Below are 17,858 nucleotides of genomic sequence, written 5' to 3' on the forward strand. Positions count from 1 at the left end.
TAGTGAAGTCAGTTATTGAAGTCTCACAGAACTAGAGCCAAAGGAGTGTCACTGTAAAACAAGATGTTGATTAGCAAATTAGATCAGATTAAATCAATCAGAGAGCAAAACCAGAATATTTAACAGGCCTAATGCCACTGTTCATATATCTAGGAGGCAATAAAGATCAGCACTAATATAACCTTCCTGTTATATATTATGTTCCTTATCTTATGTACTTGCAAATAATATAACAAGGAGATAAAAATCCACTTATGGGTATTACTTTAGAACCATTTTTAAATAAAATGTACATAAATTACACTTAAAATCATTGTTTTAATAACCATTTGTCATGCTTTAAACAAATACACATACACTGATGTGTTGCTTTACATACTAAAGCACATGTAAATAATATTAATTACATGTAAAGCTAAAAAAATTAAAAGCGCTATATTGCAACTCCCTCAATACAAATATTTTTAAATACATTTTTAAATACGTTTCAATAGAAATGATATTAAACTACCTTTCAGTTTACCACCAATACATTCAGCAGTACAATTTAACAATCATTTCAAACATAATTGTGAAAAAAAGATGTACAGTCCTGCTTAAGTCGGTCAAAAAAGTAGCCTACTCTTTACTAACCTAATGTTTTTCCATTGTGACTTTGATACTCTCACATGCAACCTACATTGTGGACAAAACCAAAGAACAGAGAAATATGCACATGATTGAATACTATTATCACGTTTTTTTATTTGCAAGAATTAGATCAGAACGAGCGATGTGCTGCTTCTCTGTGAAGGCCAGCCCAGAATGGCGTTTAATGCACACATCTGTCTCCTTGCTGACGCAGTGGCTCCCCTCGGCGTGCGCATGCGCAGAGGCGGCAGCTGCGTGACGCTCCGTGACAGCGGCGCTGTGCTGGAGTTTGACGTGGCACTCTCGGCACGCGATTCAACATCAGCAGAGGAAAGGACGCAGCTCATCCTCCTCCAGGTGAGTCTCTATTATGTTGTTATGTACAAGCAAACTAACAAACTAAAGACGGTTTTTGAAAGACAACCTTATTTTGACAGTAGTCTCTGAGCGTCACTATTCATATAACGTTACTGTGTAAATATATTTGTACGTTTGGCTTGTACAGAATGCCAGTTACCGTCTCCAGCAGAGAATATTTCGTAACTTTGTTTCGCCGGCAGCTGGTCCACACTCATTATTATCTGCACATCGATCCTCTCCATTACCTGTGTTAAAGTCTGCAATATGGACTTTATTCAGTAAAGTGAAACGTTGCAGGTCTGTCATAACGGTCTGTGACGTGGCAGTTCAGAGCAGTGACGAGACGACTGATACTGTACATTCACGCATAGCATCTCTGCTCTGAATATCGTGTTTGTTAGATGATGTAAATGAAATATTATCTTACCCTGACAATTACTAAAGGCCTCTTGTAGAAATACTGACTTGTTGTCTTAAGACAGACCAATCATTTTAGAGAAAGAACAGCCGGCGTGTTTTCGATTCAGAGGTTTTTTATTTAATAAATTATTAATTATTAATTATTATAATTATTTTGTATTATTATTTTTTTTGCTTTGAGTTGTTTTCAAGCACTGCTGTGTGAAATATGCAGTATATAGATAGTTAGTTTATTTGCATAAGAAGTTTATTGAAACTAGGCAGACTTTAGGCCTGTAATTAATTGTAAAAATGTTAGATATTTTAAAGTAATCAGTAAAAATGACCCAAAAATCTATTATAAAAATCAATTAATTGATCAGCTGCAATGGTAAAGCAATATTCTATTTTAGAAAAGCGTAATTGTCGTTTTACTGGTTTATTTGTTATAAACACAAAGTATGAAACACTGTTTAGTTTATTATGGGAAATTCCCTTCATGAACTTCATTCTTGTTTTTGTTATCAGTTTTGTACAGCGGAGTGTTTATGTTGCATTTTATGTAGGCCTAATGATTTCATTTTATTTATTTACAACACTGTTTTGTTGCATTTTTTTTTTTTATTAACTTTACATCATAATCTGACCTTTTGTAGTTGGAATATTAAAACCAGTACATTTTTTTAATAGTTTAATAGCTTAAAAGGTTGGTAAATAACCATTACATGTTGTAACATCATATACAGTAAGAAATTTAAATTAAACAGATGCCATAAAGATGTCCATTTCAGTACATTGCCATAACCTCATTATTTACGATGGAGTTATACAATTAATTAATTTAAAGGCTGAATACAATAGTCAAGGCATTATATTTACATTTTGTATGTACCGGTATGTATTCTTGGCCGATTGTGTTATCATAAATGCTTCTTATCTCAGTCCAGTGACAAAGTTCCTGATCACACATGCTTCGGGTTGAGGTAAGCATATCAGGGAAAGTCTAAACTGTAGAAAACATTTCATTATCTCATCATTTTACAACAAACTGCTTCAGGGGTTCATTTACGTACTCTACAACCTTTTAAAACGTGCACCTTGTATTCATGGTTTAATCATCTTTTGTCATGCTTACGGAAGTAACACTTATTTTCATGTGTACTAAATTGCAACTTAAATTGTAATCACAAAGTTGGTATTACAAGTATGTATTTAAACACATGGAATATAAGTTTCTATAGAAATGAAGTTTAAGTATATTTTATTTTACCAATAATGCTTGTTAATAAATTCAGCAGTACTTTAACCATATTTCAAAGACATTAGAAATAATAATAAATTTACATAAAAAGATAAAGTCCTACTTTAGTGGATAAAATGCACTGTTAAGTTAATCTAATTACATTTAATATCAATTTAAATCATAAGAAGTTTCAAACTGCACACATATAAAGTAGTTCTAATTCACCCCCTTCTTCTATTCCAGGTCACCATTTCTTTCTCCCAGACTGGAATGATAAGAGGTATAACGGTAGGATGAGTCAGCAAGGTTATGTTGCCACCCCTCCATACTCCCAGGCCCAGGCTGGGATGGGGGGATACCCTGCAGGTTTTGGGAACCCTCCACCTCAGTCGCATTATGGCACCTATGGATCTCCACCACAGGGCTACTCCGCCCCTCCAACAGGTAAAGTGAATCTTTTGTTGAGTTCTGTTCTAAAACTGCCAAATTATATCTCATTCCTATGATATAAGAGCTTCAGCACCGCATGAGCTTAAATAAATAAACAGGGTCAACCCTTTATGAAACTGCTTTTCATTATAGTGTCAGCTGTCCCTGTATCCTCTGTAGTTTATATGATGGAATTAATTTGATCACAGTTTAATCTTCTCACATGCTGCTTAAGAACATGTAAAGGCGAATGCTGTTTTTCCAGGTGTGCTCAAGCCTCCTGCCTCCTCTTCTTCTGGGATGCCTCCACCACCGGTATCCAGCCAGTATGGTGCTAACATTCAGCAGAATGGGGCCCATCCCCACAGGTGAATACTGTGTTCAATATGATGAAACATCTCTGAAATTGCAATTTTTTGTATTTTTTATAATATGTGTTTGTTTGTGCTCTCGGCAGTTTCCCTCCTCCTGTTGCTTCAGCTCCTTCCATGTCTCCTTATGGACAGCCTCCTCAAAGTGCTTTTCATAGTATGGCACAAGCCCCGCCTCCAACTCAACAGCTGACCAATCAAATGAGTGCTATGAACATTGGAGGATATGGTACGTTAGATGGCATTTTATGTTGATTTTGAAGTAAACTGACTAACTTTTCGAAGCCCGTTTTATAACCATGCACTGTTATCTTTAGGCCAAAGGCCCATGCAGTTACCACAGTCTCCTTCCAGTTCAGCAGCACCACAACAGTTTCAAACTTCGCCACCTGCAGCAATGGGACATCCGCCCCTTTCTCCACCAGGACAGCAGCCGCTCTCTCTCGGCTCTCCTCCACCAATGGCCACGATGGGGTCTGTGACAGCTCCGCCAATGGGAATGTCTGGCCCACCTGGACCAGGTGTCCACCAACCACCACTGGGACCCCAAGGATATCCACAGCAACCAGGTAAAAACTAGGAAATTTTGCACCAGTGATAAAAAAAAAGTTCAGAAGCTTATACTTGTGACCTTGGACCACAAAACCAGTCATAAGGGTCATTTAAACTGATATTTATACATTGTCTAGAAGCTGTATAAATAAGCTTTCTATTGTCTGTTATGATTGGACAATATTTTTGTCTGTGATACAACTATTTGAAAATCTGGGGGTGTAAACAAATTATAATAATAGAAAATCGCCTTTTAATTTGTCCAAATTAAGTTCTTAGCAATGTATGTTACTAATCAAGAAGCTTTGATATATTTAAAGTAGGTAATTTATAAAATATCTTAATGGAACATGATCTTTACTTAATATCCTGATGATTTTTGGCATAAATAATCGATAATTTTGACCCATACAATGTATTGTTGGCTATTGCAACAAATATACCTGTGCTACTTCTGACTGGGTTTGTGCTCCAGGGTCACATTTAAAGGTGAAGTGTGTCATTTTTGACAACTTTTACACTTCCACAAGATTTGAATAATTAATGGAGTCATGAACTGCCTCTTTTTTTTTTTTTTTTTTTTTTTTACTGTTCTCTAAGGGTCCACTTATAACGTCATAATTTAGAAGTAATAGGCTATTTTGCATCCTGTTTTTGACCCCTCATCAGAGTGCTTTGTTTGAACAGGCGTGTCAGATTGTAGACTCTGAAGTAACACCCACTGCTATGATTGTCTATGTTTGACTGTCTACGCCCTTCACAAATGGACACTGCTGTGATTTAGGTTAAAAAGACATAAATTCTCAGTACATTTCAAACAATCTGTTTAACAGAAAAAGCAATAGGGATCATGTAATAAAAACAGAAACTCACACTTGCATTGCGACATTACTATCGGATCCAATATAGTCGGCACATCGTCGTCTTTTATTTTCAATCTTTTTGAAGATCCTACGTTGAATTGTGCCTTGTTTGTGAATAAAGTACTGAGTGGAAATAAAGTTCATCTATTCTTTCTTAACGTTGGGTTAAAATTAAAGGCAATAAAAAAATAAAAAAAAAATAAAAAAAAATTCCCCAGCTTGGCCCTGCACAGCATCCTGTTGTCTTCAGAGCCATCTTTATTGTTTAGTTTCTGCATAGATCTGCAAATTTCCCATCTCTCCTAAACACTACATGCATGAATCTGTGGGCGGGGCTAAATAGGCAGTGATGTTGTTGAACTCCTGCAGAGGCGGTGCTTATCCACACTATAACATCATAGAGCAGAATATTCCTCAAGCTGTCGTTTTGCCAGACTGCCTTCAATATAAGCTGTTTTTAGACTGACTAACTAAACTAACTGTATGTGAGTTGTGTTAACACAATCCATCTTTATGTTTTCACTTGCATTTGTGGTGCAGAAATTACACAGCTCACCTCTACTCTGTATTTTCAGAGGCAAATGTTGACTAGCTAAGTAACTCTTTTTGTTCTGATCTGAAGGGAGCCCAATGTCAGGCCCCTATGGTGCACAAATGGCAGGACCACAGATGGCAGGGCCACAATCAGGCGCTTTCCCAGGAGGCTTTCCTGGAGGTCCAGCACAAATGGCAGGCCCTCCTCAAAAGAAGTTGGACCCAGATTCCATTCCAAGCACGGTAATAACAGGCAATGCATGCTACTTTGTAGTGTACAATTATTTAAATTTGTTTACAAGGTACACTGACTTGTCTGTTGCAGACGCAAGTGATTGAGGATGACCAGGTTAAGAGAGGAGGCCAGGTGTACGTCACAAACATCAGAGGTCAGGTGCCTCCACTGGTCACCACAGATTTCACAGTGCAAGATCAAGGTGAGCATGGGAACTGTCTTTGCACTTCACTCCTAATATTAGCCTAAAGGTGCTTTTGTTTAATATAGTAAACGTTTGTTTTTTGCCATTTAAAGGGAATGCCAGCCCAAGGTTCATGCGGTGCACAACATATTCCTTCCCCAGTACTGCTGACCTTGCAAAGCAGTGCAAAGTGCCTCTGGCAGCCATCATCAAGCCCTTCGCCAACGTACCCAAAAATGAGGTAAACAGCATTTCTCAGTTCTTCAGTTTTGAGTTTATATATTTAATTAAGTTTTAAGTTTATTCATTTAGCAGACATGAACTGCTACGTGAATCTTTTTCTAAGGAATATTTAGTATGTTTTACAATGCAATTAAAATGTACAAAAACATGTCATGGGGAAATATATAATATTTATAATGTGTATATATAAGTATATAATGTTTAGCTCTGTAAAATACTTATACATATGTTCCCTATCTGTGGGTCACTACGAGTTATGTCGAACAACATATGGGGTCTCACTTGGGAGGCCAATCATCTCTGAGTTTAAGAGAAAACGCCAATGAAGATTGGCTAGTGGATTTAACATATCTGAGACTCCCTGTGCCAACGGGTATAAAGGGCGACAGGTGCATCCACTCATTAGATTTTTGCTTCGGAGCCGAGTGGTTGTATGAAAGCTGTTATACTCCACAAAGCCATTCATCTGCTGTGTGTCGGGAAGCTGTTTTAGTTGGCGGTACGGCGCAAACAGCGGTGTCCCTTTCAGCGATTCCCCTGGGCGCTTCAACTAAAAGAGCAGATTTCCTTAAAGAGCAAATCACGGACTATTCACGTCTTTTTACAGACGCCGTTTCGTCTGTGTCCTTCTGGATGCGGTCGTTTCCTGTTCTCTGACAACAGCCACGAGCGTGTCTTCCGTGTCTGGGCATTCAGCACGCTGAAGACACATTCGTGGATGGTTAATGCACGCACTGCATGTTTGACCAGGGCAACGTTGCGATCGCGTCTTTCCTTTCTTAAAGGGAAAGGAGCAGAACCCTCTGTACCCGTTCCAGTTTCTCTGCCACGAGCAGAGGACCGCCGGCTAGTGCTCTGGGAGATTTGAAGGTGACAGTGAGAGCTTCTCTGCCAGGCCACGTCCCACGGATCTCTTCCCCATTTCGCAGTTTTGGTCCTGTGCAGCTGCTGGATGATTTTGTTGGGCTTTCTTATGGGTCATTCAGTTTGCCGCGGGGGATCAGATGTCGATTGCCACATATCTGGAGTTGCTAGCAGTGCATCTAGCTTACGGCAGTTTCGGCCGCTGTTGCTAGACAGGCACTTGATGGTCTGCATGGACAACACTGCGGCTGTTTCATTCATCAACCGACAGGGCAGTCTACGATCACGTTGCATGTCGAATGGCAACTCCATCCCCAGACGGTCCAGCTGATCAGGAGTCGGTTCGGGGGAAGCCCAGGTAGACCTGTTTGCTTCCCACGAGTCCTCCCACTGCCAGCTGTACTGTTCCCTGTCCCAGGCCCCCCAGGGCACAGATGCACTGGCACAGTGCTGGCCTCTGGTGCTACACAAGTATGCGTTTCCCCCAGTGAGCCTGCTTGCACAGATGCTGTGCAAGGTCAGGGAGGACAAGGAACAGGTCCTCTTGGTTGCGACTTACAGGCCCACCCAGACCTAGTTTTCGGAACTCATCCTCCTCGTGACAGCCCCTCCCTGGTGCATCCACCTGAGGAGGGACCTCCTCTCTCAGGGGTTGGGCACCATTTGGCACCCGCGTCCAGATCTTTGGAATGTCCATGTGTCCATGCAGGCTGGGCGACACCTAAGACCTTCACGAGGTTCTACAACCTTCACATAGAGCCGGTTTCTTCCCTTGTGTTGGGTAACCGGTAATTGGCGGGAAGGGCTGGCTGGGTGTCATGCTTGCTGTGCCATTCCCCCTAACATGGGGATGCGAACGCCTTTCTTCTCCCAATAGAGTTCCTCACTTGGTGTACACTGGTCGAGCATCCTCCAGCACCCTTTGGCGGTCAGACTTGCCGGAGCAGTCTGTTGCCAGGCCAAGTTAATCCTACAGTTAATCCCATATGTGTTTTCTTCCAAGGTAAGGTTTCCCTCTTGGCAAACCCGTGTCTTCCCCTGACAGACCCGTACTGTCAGTCTCTTCTGGCAGCTGTTCCATCCCTACTCTAAGGTAGGACCTGCCTCAGAGACCCTTTCCATATGTAGTACTGCCCCCTGGGTCAGTCCATATCAGTATCCCCACATGTCACCTCCCTACGGGTAGGATGTGGTCTCCGTAACGGCCTGTTCCTAGGTTCGCTTCTCCATTGTCTTGCCAAGCTGAAAGAACAAATAGGGAAGATTTGAAGCAATCTTTCACCGAAGGTTGAAATCCCTTCCACTAACTTTGTGTGGGCGGAACAGCAGCGCGGCCTTCTCTAGCAGCGATGTACTCACCCTTTGGCCCCTTGGTACCAAGGTCAGTGAGTTTGCGCTGGGGCTTTGGGAAGGTTACGACCTTAAGAACAAGTACACTTAAGCATGCTTTTAGAAAGAGTAATTATTACAAAAGAATCATATATTTTAAAATAATACACTTAAGTGCAAACTGAAAATAATGTTTTAGGCACTTAATTGCATTTGCAATTAAATGAAAATGTATTATAGAATAGTTTAAATGTATATTAAATGCAATAAGTTGAATTTGATGAGTGCTTTTTTTGACCCACTTAAGTATGTAATGTAAGAAATGTAATTTCAAATAAAATACTATGGTTAAAATGATAATCAAGTAATTTACAAATGTTTTAGAATGTTAAACATTAAAATAAGTGTACTTTTTTTAAAGCATGACAAAAGATAACGATAAAATAATGATAAAGAACCTAACGATACAAAAAGATAATGATAAAACCTAACGATTTTATAATGTGCTTTAACGTAAAACTTTAAACATAAAGTTAAAAGTTAAAAGTTCACTTTAAAAAAAAGTTTTGAGATACATGGTTATGTACTCTCTTTAAGTCTACTTAAGTGGCCTTTCATCTTATTACACTTGCATTATCTGAAAGTAAAGTTTTTAAAAACATGCTTTTAAGATTTTGAAGTACACTACATGTGCACATTCAATACAATCAAGTGCTTCTTTTTCATAAAGGATATTAACAGCATAATTTTTTTTTTCCAAATTAACTTTTAACCATATGATTTTCCTTTCGTGATACCCAAAAGGAATTTATAGGAACGTTTTGGAACACTTTATTAAAAATAATCCTGTGTCCTTGTTGCACATGCTACTTACTAGTATAATAATAACAGATTATGCATAATTACAAGCAAGTAACCCCAATACAAACCCTAACAATAAAGTAAGTAGCCTACATGTACAATAGTTAATTTAATATTACTGAAATATGGACTTACACTGTAACAAGGACACCTTAAAATAATGTGTAACCACTTACGTTTTTTTACGTACTCTGTTCTATACACACACACACACACATAAACATTTGAATGAAGACCGGGACTGTCAGTCTCCAAAAAATAACAGGAAAAACACAGTAAAAGTACCATTACATTTTGTCCATGTGACTTGTGTACTGTATTCACAATCTTTTGAAGTCATACCATAATTATTATTATTATTATTTTTTTGCTAAACTTCTCTTTTTATCTTACATTTAAAAATGAAAATCAGACGACATGTTTGGAACAATATAAGGCTGAATGAATCAATCTTTCTTTGTTGTTGTCCATGGTGTTATCTTTGGAAATGACTGCCTTTCGAATATAGTCGTACTCTAATTCATGGGTGTCCCCTCAGTTTATTTTGTCAGTAGTTTAATAGTGGTTTTGGTGCCTTAAAGACTTGTTTAACTCTGGAGTCTCTCGCTTTACCCTTCATCATTATGCTTCAGAGCCTTTTTAGGAAATGTTAGTATTCTCATGAGAGGCTAATTAGTCTCCAAAGAGCACGTCAGAGGAATAGTTTATTGTGCTCTCAAATAAAGGAGGACATTAATCCACATTTAAGGCACAATACACTGCAAACAGTTTTGATTTTGAACTATGTGACATTGCAGCATCTATGAGCCAAAGCTAATAAGCTCATTTATATATCCATTTCCTCCTTTCACCTTAATAAAAGCTCATCGGGTAACACTTTAGATTAGTTGATATTGCTAACATATTGCTAGCATATTGGGTGTTTATTAATACTTATAAAGCACATATTAAGGCCTTATTCTAGATCCCTTAAGCCTACCTCATAACTAAACATGCCTATTTCAACAGCTGGATTTTATTGTGGGAGACTCATAAATGTGTTTTCTCTAATCTGAAGTATTACCAATTATCATCTCGGATAGCTCAGATTTTGCAGTGGCAACTTATTAAAATGAATTCCACCAAAGAGCAAAAACTACTGTAAGTCCTTGAAATTTGTTTTCTATTTATCCAAAAAAGGATTGCTTGCAGAAATATGTTATATGTGGATGGAAGCAAGTGCAAAATCCTCCTTTTTTCTTTTTAGTTTAGAAGCTGACTGAGAACTTTTAATGTAATTGAAACTTAATGATCTCAGGGCAACCATTTTATTTTATTTTAATATCTATATACTTCTATTGTATCTTTGTTAAGATGTTGAGCTGCACAGTTACCAACCACAGAGCTACAGATCGGTATGACGTATTTGTTTGCCTTAATGTTGATGAAGATGCCAATTAACGTTTTTTTTTCTTCTGAAATGATAAATGTGAATTTATTTCCTGTTGAGTATACACTAAATGTGGAGTCTGTAGGTTTGCATTCACATATTAATAGTAAATGTTTTTTTTAAAGGCTCAGCAAGGCTGCATTTATTTGATCCAAAATGCGGTAAAATATTACAAATATTGTGACATATTATTACAATTTAAAATATCTTTATTCTATTCTGATATATTTAAAATGTTATTTATTACAGTGATGCAAAGCTGAATTTTCAGCATCATTACTCCAGTTTTCAGTGTCACATGATCCTTCAGAAATCACACCAATATGCTTATTTTCTTCTCAACATTTCAGGTTATCAGTGTTGAAAACAGTTTTGCTGCTTACTATTTTTGTGGTAAACATAAGAATTTTTTCTCTCCCCAGAATGCTTTGATGGATAAGAAGTTCAAAGCAGCATTTAGATGACATTTTAAAGCTTTAAAATTGATATTATGTTTAAGATTCATAACATCTCTATCAATTTTGATAAATTTAATGCATCCTTACTGAGTAAAAATATAATTCATCTTTTGAAGGGTAGTGTTTGTGCAACTGTATGTTAGCATGTATAAACCTCATGGTATATGTTACAGTAAAGAAGTTAAGGCTGTATATAGGTCTTATTTTTCCTTCTCACTCTGATCTCTATAGACTCCTCTGTACATTGTAAATCATGGTGAGACTGGACCAATCCGCTGCAACCGCTGTAAGGCCTACATGTGTCCTTACATGCAGTTTATGGATGGAGGACGACGCTACCAGTGTGGCTTCTGCAGCTGCGTTAATGAAGGTTGGTACTTACGCTGTGTTTCTTGTTAACATATGGTGGGGACTATTTATCTGGAAATGTTTCTAAAAATGGGATTTCACTACCTTTCCAGTTCCAGTGCAGTATTTCCAGCATTTGGACCATATGGGGAGAAGAATGGATCTGTATGAGAGACCAGAACTGTCTTTGGGCTCATACGAGTTTATTGCCACACTGGATTACTGCAAGGTAACAAGAACTTGTATGAAAATAAGGATGAACACTTTCAGATCACAGTCAGATTTTATTAGATTATGAACGTTTATTAATAGGTTATATTTGATTTATCTAATTAAAGTCCTTCGCTAAGAAAATTTCCCTCTAGAAATTTAATGGTAAGAGACTATGTTTTGTACAAACTGGGTCAACTTGCCCCAGGAAACAGCTGAGAAAGGTTTTTTCTTGGCAGTCACATTGCATATTTTATTCAGGCATATATATAATAACAAACATATGATGTGTTTAAAATGAGGAGCACAATTTATGCTCGCGAGTACAACAAAAATGACTTTTTATTTGATTATACAAAGGCATATTTAACTTGATTTCTAAAATGCACAGAATCTATATTTTTTTATATAAAATGCTCCAGTAATACTAGTACTTTTGTAATTAAGTCAAACGGTTACATACCTTACAGAATCTGCAAAATGATAAAAATGCCCTGAAAAAGCAATTTCACAAAACAAAAATAATGTCAGATTTAGCAAAGCGACCTGTTTCAAAAGTTTACACATGAATTTGCCATTACCTGGAAGATCTATGCATTTTTTGCATAAGTGGATATGACATTTTGAGATCCATATTTTCCCAGTTGAGGGAGTAATTTAGAAATTAATAAAATGGCAAACTGATTCGCTGATTCTCAAGAAGGCAATGTATTGTTGATGGAATAGTTCACCCAAAAATGAAGATGCACTCAACCTAAGATTTATATGAGGTTTGATTCTACATCAGATTTGGAGAAATGTAGCATTCCATCCCCCATCAATGGATGCTCTGCAGTGAATGGGTGCCGTCAGAATGAGAGTCCAAACAGCTGATAAAAACATTACAATAATCCACACCACTCCAGTCCACCTGATGGTGAATAAACAAATGCTCATTTTTGGGTGAACTATTCCTTTAAAGGCCAGAGGGTGAATACTTATGATGCATTGTGATCTCACGGATCCATACATGCTGTATTCTCAAATGAACTTAATTTCAGCTCAGTTATCAGACTTAAGAGATTTATGAGACATTTTTGGCCCCAGTCCATTCCTGAGTTCCTCATCTCAGCCTGGCACCATAATCTTCTGTCTGGACTCCTGTTTCTCTCAGATGTTAATTTATATTTGTGAATCAACTCATGCAGTGCTTGATAACATCATCCCAGCTGATCTATGCTGCAAAACCGTGTCTTTTCAGTGATCCTGTAAAGACAGGGCAGTATGCTCTTCACGGACACTCGGAATAGACCACTGAATGTTCCTTCATTGATCACTCTTGACGGACGTGAAATACAGACTGTTACAACTTATAAGTATCTTGGTATTGTTATTTATGATTGCCTGTCATTTAAGTCTCATGTTCACTGTCTAGTGAGAAAGTTGAGGCTAAAAATGGGTTTTAACTTTAGAAATAAGCTGTGTTTTTCTTTTAAATTTTAAAAAACGGTTAGTGGCATCCACTTTTTTACCTGTGCTGGACTATGGTGATATATAATATATGCATTCATCTGCTCAATGCCTTCAAATGATTGACGCAGCCTATCATGCATCGCTGAGATTTATTACTAATTGTAAAGCTCGCAGCCACCACTGTGAGCTGTACTCTCGTGGTGGTCTGCTCTGGCCACACGGAGGCTTTGTCATTGGTACATATTTTTATATAAGGCTATTCTTGGTGTGCTTCCATCCTATTTATGTTCACTTCTTATGAAAAAAAGTGCTGGTCATTACGCTCTGCGTTCTCAGGCTGTTGTCTTGTTTTCTGTCCCACATGTCAGTACTGAGCTGGGTAAAAAGGCCTTTGTTTATTCTGCTCCCTTTACATGGAATTTGCTGCAGAACAACTTAAAACTTAGTAAATTGATTCCTTTGAGTGTTTAAGTTAATAATGAGATGTTTTGAGTTGGACTCCCTCACATGTCAATGTTTTTAATTGAGTGCATAATTGTCTTTCAAACTGTTTCTATTAATTTATTTGTCTTTATTTTCATGTTTTTGTGTGTGTCTTTGTACGTATGTAATGATGTGATGTAATTCAGCTGCCTATCTTGGCCAGGTCTCCCTTGCAAAAGAGATTTTTAATCTCAATGGGCTTCTCCTGGTTAAATAAAGAAAAAGAAAAAAAAATGCCCACAGTATTGTTTTTGAAAGACTGTAATATGTTCATCTTGGAATTTCTAAAAAAGCTTTCTCATGCATATGATATGCTTTCACATGATTGTAAACTTTATGGGTATTCTGTGCCACAAAAGATATGTGTACGAAGTCTGTAAAGAACAAGCAAAAACAGCCCACTTTGAAGTTGACAAACTACCATCATTCATTCTGTGATGTTCTCTTTTGTCTTTAAGAATAATAAGCCTCCAAATCCTCCTGCCTACATCTTCATGATCGATGTCTCCTACAACAACATAAAAAGTGGACTTGTGAAACTAATATGCCAGGAACTGAAGACACTGCTTGACCGACTTCCAAAGTAAGTTGAGGGATAATGTTTGCTGTAGAAAATGAGGGGGAGAAATATGATAAATTACCATTGTTCTTCAACTCTAATACTTGAACATTTGGTTTCTCTGTTGCTATTGGATTTTGAATGTAGTTGTATGTATGCATGTTTTTTTTTACAATTTAACATCAAGATTTCAGGTTCGTCAGTCTGTGTTTTGGGAAAGTTTAGATTTTCATACATTTTAAATGTATATTTATCACCTTTTTAATTATTATTATTTTTTACCAAGGTTATTGTTAGCTAAAACTATAGCTGTTAAAAAAATTGTTCATTGAAATTAAACTGAAATAATATTAAATTAAAATATTAGATAAAAAAAAAACAAATTCAATTATAATGGAAAGAAAAAACTGAAGCACAGAAATTAAACTGGAAACAAATAAAAACTAAAATTGAAGCAACGTTTTTTTTGTTTAACTTAACATTTTCTTGAAAAATGACAAAAATACATTAATAAAAGTATAAAAATAAAAGATAAATCAAAATATTAATCAAAATGAGATAATTATTAAATATTATTATATTATTGTAGTAAATTCATATATTTATAATATTACATTATTATAAATAATAAATACTAAAATAATACTAAAAAACGCTGTTCACATTTTGTAATCTCTTTTTTCCCTGCTTTTTTTTTATTACAAATGATTTTGTACGTAATATTATATAATTAGTTTTAATGATAATTTTGGACCTAATTTATATTTTAATAAGTTATATATAGTATGTAATATAATATATATATAAAAAATACACACACACACACACACACACACACACACACACACATAATTTTTAAAAAAAAAACTTCAGTAAATTGTGAACATCTGAGCTGTCGCTGTGCATCTGTCGACTCTGTTCTGGCCGGTGGACTGAAATCGAGCTGAGGGGAATAGATCCCTCTGTTAGTATTTTAATGTTTGGACAGCTAAGACTGTAAAGATCTGGGTTTGATGCAGATATATTTAGGATTGCTTTCATCCCCCGTCCCACACACTGACGCCCCGCTCCAGGTGTTTGGCTGGGAGTGAAGATGAAGCCTTGGGCAGAAGCCACCCCTCCGTATTCTGTCTGCACCTCTCAGGTTGAACACATGTTCATCTCAGCTACTATCAGCCAGGAATGTGAACGAATCCAGCTGAAAAAGAGCCCCGATCCTCTGCCAAATATGGTAAGAGGAGAACAAGCGAGAAAAACCCATTCCAATATCTCATCACTTGAAAATGTCTGCCTGAAGGAAGTCAGGAGGTTCAGCGGCTCTAGTTCTACAACAGTATTAAACGTCTGCTGGTACACATGGCTTCAATTATACCGTTTCTTTGGGTGACGGCCAGCTGAGAGGTGAGCTTATATACTGTACTGTATCTCACCCTGCCAAACTCCTTACCTCTCCTCGGCTGGTTCCTAAGGGTACGTCCTTATTTGTTTGGGACCTGACCTCACTGTGAAAGCAGTCCTGCAGTGCACTCCAAATAAGACTGTGCCATTATATCTGATTTCTCTCCTCTCGTCCTGGCTTTGCTTGCTAGATTGTGCACAGTTAATGAAAACCACATTGAGTCGATGGGGTCTGTTAGGGCCTGATAGGATTTGTATTGGAGAGTTTGTCTCTAGCTTAATGAGAGACTTGGCATATATATACTGTGAGTGATCCAAACCATCACCATGTTTTACAATCTGACAAATGTAGCCACAGAAAGCTACAAAGCCCAGATACAGACGTCAATCGGGAATGCTTGTGTTTACTGGCCACCGCAGCTCTCTGCTATCAGCTACTACACAGTGCTCAGGGAAGATGCTAGATGGTCAATTGAGCACATTTCTTTAAACGGATGAACTGAATTTGTGTCGTTTAAGATCTAGGAGCTGGCTCTGTTGTCACAGTCAATGTTTCCCTCCTAAGGTAATATACAAGCAAGATCTCCTTCTGAACATTTTTTTATTCAATCTGATGAATGATAAAATCATAATTTAAAGAGCTCGAGCATTTAAAATGGGCAACGACAAAACTACAGCAAACACTGATTATAAACAGAACATTATCGTCTGTTGGTGTGAATGCTAATAAAGTTATAGTTATCTTTCTTCTATCATATCTTTACTTATCATTATATCATTCCTGAACAGCCTTTAAGCTACACTTAAAGTGTGTGTGTGTGTGTGTGTGTGTGTGTGTGTGTGTATATATATATATATATATATACACACACAAATGAATGAAAAACAAAAGCACATAACAAAAAAAACAAAAAAACATTACTGTTATAGTTATCTGTACAGTTATTATTTTTTTCATGCATTTAATTCACTCTAATGCATTCACTCTAATTTTCTAATGCATTGCTATTTTTCTAATGCATTTCTTTCTTAATTCTAATGGAAGTTTTAATATAATTATAGAATATATGTACTGCTTAAAAGAAGCTTAAATAAACTATTTGCACACTTTCTTATCAAACGTTTGTAAAAATATGTCTGTAGTTAATTTGATGAACCCCATACAGTACTCTCATGTAAAGCGATATTTACTTTATAGTATATTTCATTTATTTTGTCATCAAATGTAACTATATTATTGCCTCTATAAAGTTAGATTAATAAGTTTGTCCAACTTTATCCGTATACATAAAATAAACAAGGAGAGTGATATGTAGCATGTTTAAATCGGCATGTTAAATAATATTATTTAGAGCAAAGATACTGCTATATTGTAAATATTACCATCATGATTTTGTGTAAAGCTGCTTTGAAATCATGTGCATTGTCAAAATTGGACTTGATTAACACTTGTGAATCTAAAGGAGAGCTTACTTCAGAAATTAACTGCCACTGTTTGATTAAAAGTATTGGAAAACATTTTTTTTCAGAAAAGTGAAGGCAATTCTGAGAAGTTCTAGGATCGTATATTTGCAGACACTAAATGCAAATATATATTTATTATATATGCATATAAACATTTTTAAAGACAGGTTTATATAGCCTTTTTGTTGTTACTGATCAGTTTTATGTACTTTGTCTTTTGAAGAGAGGAGGGAGCCGAGACTTCTGCTATCAGAGTGGGTTTTGTCACCTATAATAAGATCCTGCACTTCTATAACGTGAAGAGCGCTCTGGCCCAGCCGCAGATGATGGTGGTCTCTGACGTGGCTGAGATGTTTGTACCACTCCTCGATGGATTCCTCGTCAACTTCCAGGAGTCCCGAGCTGTCATCAACAAGTAGGTTCATCTCTATCTGTAGTTATAACTGAAACTCTTCTGTAGATAGTTTAATTTACAAGACACTTCTAGGCTTCTTACATTGAGTCATAAATGTCACTCTAGACAACAAAACCATAAGGGTCAGTTTTGTCATGTAAACATCAATTGAAAGTTGAATAAACAAGCTGTCCATTGATGTATGGTTTGTTAGGATCGGACAATATTTTGTTGAGATACAACTATTTGAAAATCTGGAATCTGAAAGTGCAAGCAAAAAATCTTATTGAGAAAATATCCTTTAAAGTTTTTTGAATGAAGTTCTTAGCAATGCATATTACTAATCAAAAATTAAGTTTTAATATATTTAAAGTAGAACATTTACAAAATATCTTCATGGAACATGATCTTTACTTAATATCCTAATGATTTTTGGCATAAAAGAAAAAAAAAACAATAATTTTGACCCATATAATGTATTTTTGGCTATTGCTACAAATATATCCCACAGACTCTCGACTGGTTTTTTGCTCAAGTGTCATGTATAGCATTTAGAATTAGTATTA

General features: G+C 36.7%; 1 protein-coding gene across 2 annotated transcripts in view; it reads left to right on the forward strand.

Annotated features, from left to right (window-relative positions):
* The first annotated feature begins 833 nt into the window (after window positions 1-833).
* The window catches only part of sec24d (SEC24 homolog D, COPII coat complex component), a 30,779-nt gene continuing 13,754 nt past the window's right edge, over window positions 834-17,858 (forward strand). The window contains exons 1-13 of one of the 2 annotated variants that reach the window (XM_052561697.1): window positions 915-987; window positions 2,332-2,372; window positions 2,876-3,076; window positions 3,327-3,429; window positions 3,519-3,661; window positions 3,750-4,001; window positions 5,470-5,624; window positions 5,707-5,818; window positions 5,914-6,041; window positions 11,216-11,354; window positions 11,446-11,561; window positions 13,936-14,060; window positions 17,122-17,313. In XM_052561697.1, the coding sequence (XP_052417657.1) occupies window positions 2,926-3,076; window positions 3,327-3,429; window positions 3,519-3,661; window positions 3,750-4,001; window positions 5,470-5,624; window positions 5,707-5,818; window positions 5,914-6,041; window positions 11,216-11,354; window positions 11,446-11,561; window positions 13,936-14,060; window positions 17,122-17,313 (1,616 nt within the window). In that variant the 5' untranslated portion in view covers window positions 915-987; window positions 2,332-2,372; window positions 2,876-2,925. Of the gene's footprint in view, window positions 988-2,331; window positions 2,373-2,875; window positions 3,077-3,326; window positions 3,430-3,518; window positions 3,662-3,749; window positions 4,002-5,469; window positions 5,625-5,706; window positions 5,819-5,913; window positions 6,042-11,215; window positions 11,355-11,445; window positions 11,562-13,935; window positions 14,061-17,121; window positions 17,314-17,858 lie in introns of both variants that reach the window. The other variant, XM_052561696.1, reaches the window with a different exon arrangement.

Source organism: Carassius gibelio, chromosome B7 (assembly GCF_023724105.1).
Source record: "Carassius gibelio isolate Cgi1373 ecotype wild population from Czech Republic chromosome B7, carGib1.2-hapl.c, whole genome shotgun sequence".
Lineage (NCBI taxonomy): Eukaryota > Metazoa > Chordata > Actinopteri > Cypriniformes > Cyprinidae > Carassius > Carassius gibelio.